The sequence below is a fragment of the Oncorhynchus gorbuscha genome, linkage group LG26 (genome assembly GCF_021184085.1).
Source record: "Oncorhynchus gorbuscha isolate QuinsamMale2020 ecotype Even-year linkage group LG26, OgorEven_v1.0, whole genome shotgun sequence".
Classification (NCBI taxonomy): domain Eukaryota; kingdom Metazoa; phylum Chordata; class Actinopteri; order Salmoniformes; family Salmonidae; genus Oncorhynchus; species Oncorhynchus gorbuscha.
The window spans coordinates 37501029-37517394 of NC_060198.1; the positions used below are offsets into that span (position 1 = coordinate 37501029).

The 16366-nt window shown below is 45.3% G+C and overlaps 2 protein-coding genes across 2 annotated transcripts in view; one reads left to right on the forward strand and one right to left on the reverse strand.

Moving 5' to 3' along the window:
- The window catches only part of LOC124015613 (Na(+)/H(+) exchange regulatory cofactor NHE-RF1-like), a 51300-nt gene extending 37421 nt beyond the window's left edge, over window positions 1-13879 (forward strand). Inside the window, exons 2-6 of the mRNA XM_046330970.1 lie at window positions 2616-2786; window positions 6546-6699; window positions 10124-10167; window positions 11760-11873; window positions 12559-13879. Of these exons, the coding sequence (XP_046186926.1) occupies window positions 2616-2786; window positions 6546-6699; window positions 10124-10167; window positions 11760-11873; window positions 12559-12705 (630 nt within the window). The 3' untranslated portion in view covers window positions 12706-13879. The remainder of the gene's footprint in view (window positions 1-2615; window positions 2787-6545; window positions 6700-10123; window positions 10168-11759; window positions 11874-12558) is intronic.
- A 154-nt stretch (window positions 13880-14033) lies between these two features.
- Window positions 14034-16366, reverse strand: part of LOC124015614 (caskin-2-like) — a 94907-nt gene continuing 92574 nt past the window's right edge. Inside the window, 1 exon segment of the mRNA XM_046330971.1 lies at window positions 14034-16198. Within this exon segment, the coding sequence (XP_046186927.1) occupies window positions 16102-16198 (97 nt within the window). The 3' untranslated portion in view covers window positions 14034-16101.

Sequence of the window (16366 nt, forward strand, 5' to 3'; positions counted from 1 at the left end):
CAAGTCATTTTTCCAACAATTGTTTACAGACAGATTATTTCACTTATAATTCACTGTATCACAATTCCAGTGGGTCAGAAGTTTACATACACTACGTTGACTGTGCTTTTAAATAGCTTGGAAAATTCCAGAAAATTATGTCATGGCTTTAGAAGCTTCTGATAGGCTAATTGACATCATTTGAGTCAATTGGCGGTGTACCTGTGGATGTATTTCAAAACCTACCTTCAAACTCAGTGCCTCTTTGCTTGACATCATGGGAAAATCTAAAGAAATCAGCCAAGACCTCAGAAAAAAAATTGTAGACCTCCACAAGTCTGGTTCATCCTTGGGAGCAATTTCCAAATGCCTGAAGGTACCACGTTCATCTGTACAAACAATAGTATGCAAGTATAAACACCATGGGACCACCCAGCCATCATACTTCTAAGGAAGGAGATGCGTTCTGTCTCCTAGAGATGAACATACTTTGGTGCGAAAAGTGCAAATCAATCCCAGAATAACAGCAAAGTACCTTGTGAAGATGCTGGAGGAAACAAGTACAAAAGTATCTATATCCACAGTAAAACGAGTCCTATATTGACATAACCTGAAAGGCTGCTCAGCATGGAAGAAGCCACTGCTCCAAACCCGCCATAAAAAAGCCAGACTATGGTTTGCAACTGCACATGGGGACAAAGATCGTACTTTATGGAGAAATGTCTAGTCTGATGAAACAAAAATAGTACTGTTTGGCCATAATGACCATCGTTATGTTTGGAGGTTAAAAGGGGGATGCTTACAAGCTGAAGAACACCATCCCAACCGTGAAGCACGGGGGTGGCAGCATCATGTTGTGGGGGTGCTTTGCTGCAGGAGGGCTTCACAAAATAGATGGCATCATGAGGAAGTAACATTTTGTGGATATTGAAGCCACATCTCAAGAAGTTAAAGCTTGGTCGCAAATGGGTCTTCCAAATGGACAATGACCCCAAGCATACTTCCGTTGTGGCAAAATGGTTTAAGGACAACAAATTCAAGGTATTGGAGTGGACATCACAAAGCCCTGACCTCAAACCTATAGACAATTTGTGGGCAGAGCAGAAAAAGTGTGAAACCTGACTCAGTTACAGCAGCTCTGTTAGGAGGAATGGGCCAAAATTCACCGAACTTATTGGGGAAGCAAGTTAAACAATATAAAGGCAATGCTACCAAACACTAATTGAGTATATGTACACTTCTGACCCACTCGGAATGTGATGAAAGAAATAAAAGCTGAAATAAATCAGAATTTCTATTATTATTCTGACATTTCACATTCTTAAAATAAAGTGGTGATCCTAACTGACCTAAGACGGAATGTCAGGAAATGAGAAACTGAGTTTAAATGTATTTGGCTAAGGTGAATGTAAACTTCCAACTTCAACTGTAGGTGTCAAAGTCTCGTCAAAAGTGTATTTGGAAAAACTGATTACGTCAATAATCATATTGGCCAATAGGGGGAGTATGGGGTTGTTGGGTCAGAGAGACATTGATTATGATTGTGTCATTTGTTTGGCTCCTGTTCTATATCTGTGCTGTATTTAACTCTGTACCTACATTCCCTGAGGCTTTGTAAAAGTCTGTGAAAGGTCCCCTTACTAAAAAAAGATACTACTTGTGTTCTCTTACCGACGGATGGGAGTAGCTGGACTTGGTCGAGTTTTTTCCTGGATGACAATACAGTGCTATGTCTTCCTGTCATCTCAGAGAGGCATGAGGACAGGGGTCACCTCCCAGCCTGCTATTGTCCTGCCCTGGTCTCACTGGGCTGACTGGGCTCACACAACACAGGGGCCTGGCCCTCAGGAACGGGCCCTTCCTCAGGCCGGGGTAGTGGCTCCATGCCTCCTGGCTCCTGCCCCTCCCAGTCCTCTCTACACTAACACAGCTCCAGTCACATGCTCTGTACACCCTCCTATTCTGTCAGACACCTTTCCTTCCTCTAGTGTAATTTTAGTCTGATTTGATCATCAATGTCGGAGTCATGGTCTTAAATGTAGCCTATTACTGCATTTCATACCATATCAGCATACTGGACATATGGGAAGGGGAAGGAAAGGAAATGGAAGGGGGTATCTAGTCAGTTGGCACAACTGAATCCATTCAAATGAAATGTGTCTTCCGCATTTAACCCAACCCCTTCACGTGGTCCTTCTGTAGCTCAGTTGGTAGAGCATGGCGCTTGTAACGCCAGGGTAGTGGGTTCGATCCCCGGGACCACCCATACGTAGAATGTATGCACACATGACTGTAAGTCGCGTTGGATAAAAGCATCTGCTAAATGGCATATACGCATATACATATGTTCACGTCAGTTGTAGTTTGGGGTTAACTGTCTTGATCAATGGCTTGGAGATTCAAACCTACGACCTTTCGGTTACTGGCCCAATACCTCTAGGCTACCTGCCGCCTGATATTGGGATGTATTAGATATTAATGGTAAAGGAAAAATGTTTATTTGTGAATGTGAATCATTTCATGTAAGTTCTGTGAATGTGATTCATTGTCTTAGCACAGGAAACCAGGAGAGTGGAAGGAGAAAGTAGATTCTCCAACAGGAGAATTCAACTAACGGTGTTTCATCTCTTCATCAGGACGTGCAGAGTGAGCTGAGGCCGCGTCTGTGTGTGATCAAGAAGGGGGCTCATGGCTACGGCTTCAACCTGCACAGTGAGAAGGCCAGACCAGGCCAGTACATCAGAGCAGTGGATGAGGACTCACCTGCACAGAGGTCAGGCCTGCTGGCCAAGGACAGGATAGTACAGGTAACTATCTAGCTCTCCTTCCAGACTCATATCAAACATCTCCAATCGAAAATCAAATCTAGAGTCGGCTTTCTATTCCGCAACAAAGCCTCCTTCACTCACGCCGCCAAACTTACCCTAGTAAAACTGACTATCCTACCGATCCTCGACTTCGGCGATGTCATCTACAAAATTGCTTCCAACACTCTACTCAGCAAACTGGATGCAGTTTATCACAGTGCCATCCGTTTTGTCACTAAAGCACCTTATACCACCCACCACTGCGACCTGTATGCTCTAGTCGGCTGGCCCTCGCTACATATTCGTCGCCAGACCCACTGGCTCTAGGTCATCTACAAGTCCATGCTAGGTAAAGCTCCGCCTTATCTCAGTTCACTGGTCACGATGGCAACACCCACCCGTAGCACGTGCTCCAGCAGGTGTATCTCACTGATCATCCCTAAAGCCAACACCTCATTTGGCCGCCTTTCGTTCCAGTTCTCTGCTGCCTGTGACTGGAACGAATTGCAAAAATCGCTGAAGTTGGAGACTTTTATCTCCCTCACCAACTTCAAACATCTGCTATCTGAGCAGCTAACCGATCGCTGCAGCTGTACATAGTCTATCGGTAAATAGCCCACACATTTTTATCTACCTCATCCCCATACTGTTTTTATTTATTTACTTTTCTGCTCTTTTGCACACCAATATCTCTACCTGTACATGACCATCTGATCATTTATCACTCCAGTGTTAATCTGCGATATTGTAATTATTCGACCTACCTCCTCATGCCTTTTGCACACAATGTATATAGACTCCCTTTTTTTTCTACTGTGTTATTGACTTGTTAATTGTTTACTCCATGTGTAACTCTGTGTTGTCTGTTCACACTGCTATGCTTTATCTTGGCCAGGTCGCAGTTGCAAATGAGAACTTGTTCTCAACTATCCTACCTGGTTAAATAAAGGTGAAAAAAAAAAAAAAAAACCTTTGACCTCTGGCATCATACTGTATTATTATTATTCCATGTATAGTAATAGTACATTACTATTGTTAGTAGTATTCAATGCACAGTACAATTATTACTGTATAGTAGTAAATGGAATAATATTTTATTAATGAAAATAATTCTGTTTGTCATGCAAGCTTTTCTAAAACTACGGGACTTGTCTTTAATGGCCTTGGCACAATTCAGTCATGTTGAAGTTGAAGTGTGGAGTGAGGAGGACTGTGAGTGGTTAGTAACAGTCTCTGTGTGGGGTCCTAATCGCATAGGAGGGGAGAGGTGGACACTGTCACTGGGAGTTAGTGCAGACTGGGATAATCCAGCTTTGTCACTGGTGACTTGTCTGCACTCCACCACCCCAGTCTATCCTGCTCATTACTCACTACTGTAGAGCAGGGTGGGTGGGTGTGTATTGTCAGAGGTGTGTATGGCTGCCTGGCTGCCCTCATTCTACTCTAGCCACGTTTGTAAACGAGTTTCTGCTATTTCCCAGCAGCCATGTGAGACTGCCATAGAAAAGGAAAAGAGAGGAGAGTTGAATGCTTGAGACAGAGCGGGGGTTCCATCCCCCAGCAGGCCCCACACTCCCACCACCCACTGAGGACTGTATTCTTTCTGTTAAATGGACAGCTATTGTTACTGCCCAAGAACGTATTGTTTGGTCTCCTTCCTGGGACTGTGGTAGACAGGCAGGCCCACCCTATGACGGACACAGATACACACACATGCACGCATTACACTCATGTGCGTACACACGTACACACCCACAGACACGTTATTATTTAGATTTAAAAAAAAATGTAAACTTGATTTAATTAGGCAAGTTACGTACACGTACACACACACACACACACACACACACACACACACACACACACACACACACACACACACACACACACACACACACACACACACACACACACACACACACACACACACACACACACACACACACACACACACACACACACACACACACACACACACACACACGTGTGCACAAAATACACACTTAGAGCTCACAGAACCCACACATACAAAGTACACATGCTATCTCAGCAGTGGTTCCTCAGAATGTCCAGCTGTCTGGGGAACAGATGACACTATGACATATGCTGGGCCAATGGCCTAATGGCTGAGATGGTGTTGCTAAGCACTCTCTGGCTACTAGCAGTTGTTGCTATCCAAGAACCTACTGTATGAAGAGAAAGGAAAGTAGAATGTTTTTGCACCCCTTTATGTTTCCTCTGAATTGTACACTGTTCTCTTCAGCAATGTTTCGTTTGTATTCAGACTGCGTACTACGGATTCTTATGCAACAGTGAAGAGTTTGACACTCATTTCTCAAGCCCCAGGGAGAGCTTCACTTCCTCTCTGTGTGTGTGCAGCAGCATATTCTGTGTTTGTGTGGAGAGACAGGATTTCCTGCTGGACAACAGACTGATAGTATTGAAAACTGAGTCCTAGCTTTGATAAACAGGTTATCGTCCTCGTTGTGAGAACAATGGAAATATGCAAGAAATAGTTTCCCATAAATAGTTAGTTACTTGAACAAACTATGGTGCTGATGTGAAAGGGAAACCTGTAGTTTTAGGCTGTTGGACTAGCCTTCACCGTTTTGACTTGGTAAACTATAGTTACACTACTTATACAACTAAGGAGTTAATGCTTCATGAGCTGATTTGTGCAGACATGACTCTTGTGTCTGTGTGTTTTGAAGTTCCTTACACTCTCTCTCCCCCTCTCTCCCCTCTGTCTCTATCTCCCTTTCTCCCCCTCTCTCGCTCTCTGTTTCGCCCCCCTCTCTCACCCTCTCTCTCTCTCCCCATCTATCCCCCCCTCCCATCTCCCCCTCTCTGTCTCTCCATCTCTCCCCTCCCCCTCTCTCTGTCTCTCTCCCCCTCTATCTCTCCGTCTCCCCCTCTCTATCACTCCATCTCTCCCCCTCTCTCTGTCTCTCTCCCCCTCTCTATCTCTTCGTCTCTCCCCCTCTATCTCTCCGTCTCCCCCTCTCTATCTCTCCGTCTCTCCCCCTCTCTCTATCTCTCCGTCTCCCCCTCTCTATCTCTCCCTCTCCCCCCTCTATCTCTCCGTCTCCCCCTCTCTATCTCTACGTCTCTCCCCCCTCTCTCTGTCTCTCCCCCTCTCTATCTCTCTGTCTCTCCCCCTCTCTATCTCTCTGTCTCTCCCCCTCTCTATCTCTCTGTCTCTCCCCCTCTCTATCTCTGTCTCTCCCCCTCTCTATCTCTCTGTCTCCCCCTCTATCTCTGTCTCTCCCCCTCTCTATCTCTGTCTCTCCCCTCTCTATCTCTCCGTCTCCCCCCTCTATCTCTCCGTCTCCCCCTCTTATCTCTCCATCTCCCCCTCTATCTCTCCGTCTCCCCCTCTATCTCTCCGTCTCCCCCTCTTATCTCTCCGTCTCCCCCTCTTATGTCTCCGTCTCCCCCTCTTATCTCTCCGTCTCCCCGTCTCTCCGTCTCCCCCTCTATCTCTCCCTCTCCCCCTCTCTATCTCTCCGTCTCTCCGTCTCTCCCACCCTCTATCTCTCCCTCTCCCCCTCTTATCTCTCCCTCTCCCACCCTCTTATCTCTCTGTCTCTCCCCCTCTCTATCTCTCCGTCTCTCCCCTTCTCTATCTCTCCGTCTCTCCCCCTCTCTATCTCTCCGTCTCTCCCCCTCTCCCCCCTCTCTATCTCTCCGTCTCTCCCCCTCTATCTCTGTCCCTCTCCCCCTCTCTGTCTCTCCGTCTCTCCCCCTCTCTATCTCCAGGTGAATGGTATGACAGTGAAGGGGAAGCAGCACTCTGAGGTGGTGGCAGCCATCAAGTCTGGTGGTGAGGAGACCTCTCTACTGGTTGTGGACACAGACACAGATGCCTTCTTCAGGAGGTGCAGAGTCGCTCCCACCCCAGAACACATCACAGGTGAGACCAGAGATCTACAAGAAAGGGCCAGAACTCAGTGGATGCAGTTTGATTAGTGATCCTTTCTGTAGACATACGTGTCCAAGCATTCACACACAACGGACGTTATCAGCTTCCACGTTCCTCACTGTGTGTGTGAAGGACAGACCTCTGAAGCCCCTCACTCACACGATCCCTGACGGACATGGGAATCGTTATCAGATCTGAGTTAGACTCACAGTGTAAGGAAGCTGTTTTGCCTCTGCAATCACCTCATAATTTTTTACATCTAACCTTTATTTAACTCGCCAGGTAATAATTAAACCACTTACTTCTCCTTTAACAGCCTCATTCAAGGTCTATAGTCCCCAGCGGTTTCTCTCTCAGGCCTGATCTCGTACCCCCTGTCCCCCTGTCCTTGGTAAACACTAGCAGATTAAGGGTCTGTCTGACTGCTTGGCCAGGCTCCTCTGCTCCTCTGCCAAGGAACACAGACACAGAGACACACAGATACTGAGCTCATCTCATTTCCTGTCCCCTCACGTTGTTTGCTCGAGGTACAACATCCTAACTCTTAGGTACGGATCTAGAATCAGCTTAACTTCCCTGAATGTCAACCACTATTAGGGGCTAAATGAAAACTTCCCCCAACTGTCTGGGGCAACTTCCCCCAACAACCACTGAGCTCTTCACAAAGAGAAGGCTGTTGTACCTCTGAAAGCCCCTAGAGGGAGCCACAGCCTGTAAATTGACTCCAGTGCTGGAGAGTCTGGCTGAAGGTTGGCATTTATTGTCATGAATTTAGCCCTGGAGGCAGCTCTGCGGAGTAGTCACTAGCTGGCACAGCCACAAAGTCTTAAAATCTGATTTTTCACCTAACCTTAACCATAACCTTAACCACACTGCTAACCCTAACCTTAAAACCTTAAAAGCACATCTTTGCTTTCATACATTTTTACAATATAGTCAATAATTACTTTTTAGCTGGCCCATCTAGCGGGAATCGTTTGGTTCTGCCTCCAAGGCAAGATTCATGACAATAAACGTCAAGCTGCATTTGGCTTGGGAGGCCAACTGTGCCCAAGTAACACTAGTTGAAACAGGGCGGTGGTCCATGACAGCACTTGGCTGGCTACTCTGAGTGCCATTCTGATGCCAACGGCCTCATAGAACGATGATGCCAGACCTGCCGACGCTATGACAACCATATGGGTGTGGAGGAAATCGGTGCCCTCTGTGTCTGGGACATGAATATTAGTCAGTGTGTGTGCTGAAAACACCCCACACACACCACACAACCCCACACACACCACCCCACACATACCACACCACCCCACACATACCACACCACCCCACACACACCACCCCACACATACCACATCACACATACCACACCACCCCACACGTACCACACCACACCACACACACCACACCACCCCCCACACACCACCCCACACACACCAACACCCTGCCCCAGACTGCCTTTATATTGCCTCTGCTTGAAGCTCTGCCCTAAACAACAGCTGCTGTCTGATCAGGCCAAAGATACTGTTTATTAAAAAGGTTACCTTTCTGTGCCTCTGAGTGAACCGTTTATAAGATGGTGGGTAGAAGTAGACAATATTTATCTTTCATTTAACCAGGCAAGTCAGTTAAGAACAAACTCTTATTTATAATGACAGCCTAGGAACAGTGGGTTAAGTGCCTTGTTCAGGGGCAGAACAACAGATTTTACCTTGTCAGCTCTGGGATTTGATCTAGCAACCTTTTGGTTACTGGCCCAACGCTCTAACCTACCTGCTGCCCCTGTCAGTTAGTGTCTTCCATGCTATTTGACCTAACTGGGAGTTTTATGTTTATTTAGTGCGCCAATAAAAATACAGTAGCTGCTTTGTTGTGATAAGAATGTCCACTGTTTTACATGGAGGCATGTTGTTGTGTTCTGAGTCCACACTGGTTGTTTAGACAAGCATTTCACCCGCAATAACATCTGCTAAATATGTGTATGTGACCAATAACATTTGATTTGATTTGACAGCTATCCATTGGCATGGTTACACCTCCAAGTTGACTGATGATTGACATGCTGTGTCCTCTGAATGAGTATAGTGAAGCAGTAGAAGGAGATATAACTCCTGTTCTACCCAGGGGGACATATGGTCAGGTCTTAGTCCTATCTAACTTCCTTTGGTTTCTGCTATCGGCTTCTAAACCAGACTGAAAAATGCCCAACAGGAGCAAAATTCCATTGAGGCGTTGCCCAGGTAACTGCTCTCTCGTGTTGCCCACTCAGAGGGCACCTGACCACCTTGACTTTGGTACACACTCAAGCACGCACACGCACACGCACGTACATGTGTGCGCGAACACGTGGCCAGACACACACACACACACACACACACACACACACACACACACACACACACACACACACACACACACACACACACACACACACACACACACACACACACACACACACACACACACACACACACACACACACACACACACACACACACACACACACACACACATGGACATGGATGGACACACACTCCCCTCTCGCCACCCCTCTGGCCAGCACTTGTGTTTGGTTTCCAAGGCGCTGGCTCCAAGTGGCCTCTCAGCCTGTAGTGTTAGCTGTATTGGGACTGAAGAGCCTCTTGTCCGTGTGCAAACAGTGAGGAGGGACCCAAGGAGCACAGAGGTACATAGAGGCAGCTTCAACAGGTTTCAGAACAGCCCAGGGGGACGCAGACCAGGGTCATCTTTAGATGATAACAGGTTACTATCTTAGTTCTCACCGTTTATCTGTCTGTGGTAGAGGAGTTGAAGCATGGAAGGTAAGGGTCCGTCTTAGTCGTCCACCAGCTCCGACCAGGGGTCAGTTGTTCATCAGTCAACTCTATCTGTTTTAGATAGACACACGGGTTTAGATATAGTGTATTGTCTTTCTGTGGTTGACTTAGCCAAGTGAAAACCATTCCTTAATATCCTTGTGACAGGGTTAGAGGACAGTTTCTTACCAGGGCTATTTGATATAGGTAGGCCACTAGGGTACTGGGTTTCATATGCAGCAGCTTGTTTGGACGTGATGATGCGTGGCAGGTAACCAGGGTCAGAGAACATCTCTATGAAGATGAACCCTGTTTGAATAATGGATGACCTACACATACCTGCGCTATGTAACAGAGTAGGTGTCGCTGGGATGAAACCTGAACTGGATAGGAGCCGTTCTCTGGAGCAGGGATATGAGTCACTCTGGAATTCTATTCTGGTGTTTGACGGAGGTGTGACAGTAACAGGATATTTAGGACTGACTATAAGATTGGAGAATTGCCATGATTAGATGTTGTTGAATGGTTGTGAACAGCTGGTATGGAGGAGGGAGTGTGAGTTTGTGTGGAGTCCATGACTGAGCAGTGTTCTCTTCTGCTTTCAGGATCTTTGCCTGAGCCTGTCGTCAACGGAGACATGGAAAAGACGGTAAGACTTGGATGCCAAATACCTTATTGACCTAATATCATACAGACAGACAGACAGACAGACAGACAGACAGACAGACAGACAGACAGACAGACAGACAGACAGACAGACAGACAGACAGACAGACAGACAGACAGACAGACAGACAGACAGACAGACAGACAGACAGACAGACAGACAGACAGACAGACACTGTGGCGGTCACTGACAGGCACCCTATCAGCTGGTCATTCATAGGGAGTGGACTAGTATTATTTTATAGGACGGTAGAGTGTGTGTGTTGCTTCATATAATTTACTTTGTGTTGGTTGGTTCTCACTCTCCCTCCAGCTCACTCATTAATGAGTAAAACAGACTGTTTCCAGCAGGCAGGCTGGCCCAGGCAGGCTGGCCCAGGCAGGCTGGCCCAGGCAGGCTGGCCCAGGCAGGGGAGGGTATCTTACTCTCAGTGTTGATATTATATGTAAATCCTGTGTAATCTGAATACCAGGAGAGCAGTCTACCCTGACAGAACAGAACCAGGTTCAGGTGTCTGTAAGATATACAGTACCAGAACTAGTGTAGCCCTCAATAGTGTGCTCAGAGCCTGGTAGACGGGTATAGAGGGTTCACATGGTAATGCTGGATAACAAGAAGCTGAAAGCAAAACACTGTTGTTTAGGCATGGAGTGTTCAGCAGCACCATGTTAATCCTTCTGAGGTATTTGTGCATAATCCCTTAGTAAGGCGACAGGCCAGCCCACACCTACCCCCTACTGTTCTGTAGACTCAGGAACAGAGAGAGAGATCTGGCATATGATAGCAGATAGTATTATCTGGGGATTCTCTATTGTGTGTTGTGATATAATCTAGATACGGTCAGTGATTTGGAGGCTTGCCAAGCAGGCTGATAAACCCAGAGTCAGGCCACTGGCCACACACCGAAGAAGAAGATTTCATTAACTCCACTACATTATTACTATGCTAATAGACTTCATATGTAAAGAAGACAGGCGCAGATCAGTAGTGAGACCCTAGTCCTCAGTCATTGACCATCATTTTAACCCCCAAATCTAACAGTCAAAACATTGGATTAAGTGAGAGGGGAGGCAGGGTAGAGAGGTGAGGGAAAGGCAGAGAGAGAGAGACAGGAGTTGAGAGGTTGTAGAGAGGTTAGGGTGGGGTCACTCTCCATGGGGACGGTAGAAAGCGGATGTTTCCGGTTTTCAGGGATGCAGTATTTTCAACCTAACTTCTGTTTCCCCTGAAAAGCAGAATGTTTTTTTTTTACGCCTGCTACCTTAGATTAGGGTGAGGTAAGCACTGACATGGCAGAACAGGGTGATTGGGTCTTCTCTAATGCTCTGACCCCAGTAGGCTCTAGTAAACGGCTGCTGCTGCCTCTACTGGCTTAGGGAGACATATCATACAACTTCCCAACCAGCATGGTCAGACAGTGTGTGTGTATGGGGCACATGCAATTCTGCCTCCCTGTGGGCAAACATAATATTGCAGCCAGACTCTCCATGGGAGAGTTCTCTCAAACTTGACCCCCACTTTGGCTACTTGTATTTGATCTGATTTGTTGCTTGCTGTCTGTGTGTCCACTGCAGGTGAATGGAAATGGAAAACTGGCCAAAGAGGTGGAGCAGGACTCTAAGCTGTCAATCAGCCCGTCTCCAAGCAACACCTCCTCCAACGCCTCACTCACAACCCCGCCCACAGAGGTAAGTCCCGCCCTGAAAACACATGTGAAGCAGCATTACAAAGCAGCTGAAGTCTCATGATCTGAATGTGTATCCATCTATACAGTAATGTATAGTGTCTATTATTTGAGCACACTCTTGTAAAATAGGCTTTACTACAATATCAAAATATAAATTTCTTCTCTGACTAGCCTGGTTTAGACTTGGTGTTAACATGTGTCCTTTGTTGTGATCTTATCCACATTCTTAAAGGGGCCCACATTGTAGCCGTTGCATCTACATCTCTTATCCCTCTATTGTGTCCACATTGTGACCAGTTGTGACCTGTATGAAAATGATTTGACAGATATTCTTTCAAAATAATATGTATTTATTTTAAGATACATTGATGCCATAAGTCAATGTCGTCACCTGTCAATTATTTTAGAGGGCGGGATAATGATTTAAATGGTTTCACTATCCAGATCTGTTTACACTTGCGTGTGTGACGCAAGATCAGATCACAATCAGTTCACAATGTGTCTTTTAGTCATCTACACCTGTCTAAATATGCTGGCAAAATCAGAATGCGGACAAGATCAGTACAAAGTACTCATGTTTAGAACCAGGTATAAACAGGGCTTGTGTCTCTTGTGCTTTCTATCTCTACTTCTACTCCTCTCTCACACTATCTGTTAACCTCTCTCTTTCCTCCCTGGTTGGTCAGTTGTCTGAGCCAGTGATCATGGGCGCCATCCCAGGTCTGAACCTGTCCCTGCAGCAGGTCAAGGAGCGTGCTCATCAGAAACGCTCCAACAAGAGGGCCCCGCCCATGGACTGGAGCAAGAAAAATGAACTGTTCAGCAACCTGTAGATAGAGCACCTCACCCTGCACACACCCACATACAGTAGATACTCACAGAGAGGTCAGTGAAGGAGAGAGAGGGACGGAGAGAGAGAGGGGTTGTTCTAAGCCCCATGTTTTCTATGACTCATTAAAACCAGCAGTTTAACTATTGGTGAGGGAGAATACAGGTATATGTATGTAAAATATATACACAGATATTTGTATTATATTCCAGATGCTATAAATGATGTGCTAACAATATTTAGATGAAAATGCCAATGTTGGAAAGGAAACAGCTGCATCAGATAAGAATCTTTGGATTGTGATTTGAAAATCAGTTTTTAATTATTCCATTTCACGTGTCGAAGTGGTTGTGTGTGTCTTGTACCTGGGTGTATATGCCCAGAAGACCCTGGAAGTCCCTGCTGGTCATAGCCTGGTTCCTGTCGGTATAGTGGAGTAGGTCTCTCTTATGCCCATTCCTCTACACGTTAATCAGTCATTGAAACACATGAAACAATATTTTTGAATGGGACCAGCCACTTACATACCCATCCAGTCTATCACCTTTCAGGGACCAAATAGCAAGCCTCTTCACACTTCCAGTCAGGTGCAAATGTCTTTCATGTAGCTGAGCTTTGGGTCAGTCGAGCTTCAGAAGAAATTGGCTTCTGACTGGAAGTGTGCGGAGACTTTCTCATGTTTCTCCAGTTTTCGCCTTCAGCACCTTCATTAATCAGCTCTGGTTGTGGGGTAGATTCTATTATCTGCAAACCTTTTAGGGACCAAAACACCTGAAGAACGACAACCACTGACAGTCAGTCAGTCATTGGGGAACGACATGTTGGTGCAGTGTCCATCCATACCAGTCTTACTTCAGTAAATGTGAAGGCTGAAAACCTTCCGTCCATAGCATTGCCATTACCACTGTATATTGCGATACTTTTCATTTCAGAGTTTTTCTTTATGGCCATTGTCAAAATGCTTTCAGGTTTTTACATTTACGTAGATGTACTTAAACATAATTTCTTTCTTTAATAAGAATATAAATGTCTGCGCTTCACAAAATGTTATGTGTATGTTCAGTATTGAGAATGACCGTGAGATTCACTATTTTGACTATTGAATTGTATGGGGGTGTTATCATGCTCTTTAACTGTTCATGTTATTTCTATACTGTATTAAATTGTAGATCTCCTCATTGTTGTCCCATGATTCTCCATTTAAATTAAGACTACAGTAACATAAATGTTAGGAATCCATGTCTGTGCTATGAAGGTGTAGATGAAATGCACCCACTCTTAAAAGGCTTCTGGATATTTAAACCCATGAATGAACGAGAGAAGTCAACAGGATCCGACTTGAATATTTAATGGTTAACTGTAACCAGATGAAGACCCAGCTGGATGAAAAAGGACCGATGTTGATAACTCAAGACAGTATAATATATATCCACAGAGCCATCTTAAATAAGGTGCCTCTAGCAGGTCTCAGTTCCGTCTGAGACACACAGACCTCTTTCACATTCACGCAAGGCTCTCCTTCACCTCACCTGTTCAAAACCACTGTTCCTCCTTCTATAACACAGAGCCAGGTGTGCGTGTTTAACGTGACAGCAGCTTGAACTGAATAGGTGTGACATTCCTGAGAAGGACAGAGATGAAACCCAGGTTACAGCCAGGGATCACATTCACACTGAAACGACACAAACATTTACAGTCGAGGACACCACACAATCATACAAGTCAGGGTTAATGATTTGAAAGTTCATGAGGAAGACAGAAACGCATCATAGAAGAGTTCATTCCCCCTGCTAGAAGTACTGTAGCATGCCCAAATATGGAACATAGCCATATAATGCTGGGTGGACAGGGGAAAAAACAGACCATTTTTGATAACCATGTAGATCATTAATTTCATTCATGTTACAATAAGGAAGACCAGAACCCCTTAACAATGGTTCTGCATTTTATGGAAATATTGAAAATATTGAAGGAAAATCTGTACAAAGAACTTTGGTTGAATATGATTCTGCTCCCAGATATACCTATAAGTATATAATATACATATTTAGATACTCTCATTTAAATACTAGTTGGACTAATCTACATTAAAATGTTTGTTTTTCTTTAAAAAATAGTGTACATTATTAATATCTTGCATGTCATCCCTCGGCTGTACAAATCACGTATAACTCCTTATACTGACAGTGTGGACAGTGACGATAGCTAAATATGCTTTGAAAAGCAAAGGTCTTCTTCCCTTTTGTATAAACAATATCATCCAGCACTTCCAAATGTTTTACATAAAACAAGAAATGATATAGCATCTAGTCATTCTGTATTACTAAAGAATGATTACTAAACATTTTAACAGCACAAACGTACTGGCACCTTGCCTTGAGGAAGACAAACACTTTCATTGTGGTCAACTTGGTAGAAAATGGATCAAATACAAGAGTATTGAAAATATCAACAAGGTCCAATTGAAATGGTCAGACATGGTGAAACACAAAGGTCAAATGACTGATACAGTGTCTAATACAAATGGTATTGTATGGTAATATTCTGTCTAGGAATGGTTCCTCTATAGGCCAGGATAAAAACACTTCTCCCCATTGTCTCTCTCTCTCCCTCTACGGCCAAACAATGACTTTACACAGAGGTGGAGACTGTGAGAAAGGGAGGGGAAGAAAGGCACACCAACATGACGAAGAAATGGAGGATGTTGGGTAGAATAAAAAGGACAACACAGTTTAACTCGTGTTGTATGAAACAACCCAATACAACAGTGTACTGGTACAGTATGTTGTCCATCCCTCATGTATCTACAGTCAGTCAGGCCCTGTGTTGAAACCAACAGGGTTGTTGTCAGGCCCTGTGTTGAAACCAACAGGGTTGTTGTCAGGCCCTGTGTTGAAACCAACAGGGTTGTTGTCAGGCCCTGTGTTGAAACCAACAGGGTTGTTGTCAGGCCCTGTGTTGAAACCAACAGTTTTGTTGTCAGGCCCTGTGTTGAAACCAACAGGGTTGTTGTCAGGCCCTGTGTTGAAACCAACAGGGTTGTTGTCAGGCCCCGTGTTGAAACCAACAGGGTTGTTGTGACTGATGGCAAAGCACTATAGAGCAGAGTTAAGTGCTGGTGTTGAAAGGAGAGGAAGTGGCAACATGGAGGCAGGGAGGAGGGAGATGGATCCACACTGTTCATTAAAAGCATCCCACTCCATGGCACATCCTACAATGTAGTCCCATATGTTTTCTGTTAGTCTGGTGGTGGCGGTTGGTCTGTAGTTTGAAGGGCGTCGGGGTCGGAGATAACACTTAGGTGGGGTGACCTGCTCCATTCTCCCTCTCATGGTCATTAGTACTTCCTGAGGTGAAGGGTCAAGGGTCAGTGGGCTGGTCAGTGGAGTGGATAGAGGGCTTAGTCCAGCATGGCATCTAGCTGGTCAGCAAGGTCATCAAACATGTTGCCAATGTCATCCAGAATGTTGCCAGTTGACTTCACTGTGTTAGACCCACTGTCAGGAGGTGGAAAAAGAAGCAGGGTTTAGTCATGGAGATAGATAGAGGACTCTAGTGCTCAAAAGCCTGTTCTATCAAAGGCATTGGCATTGAGGACTTTCACCATTTTGAAGTAGTCAAATATGGGTTAAGGAAGGATCACATAATTCCATCCAGGTCATCAG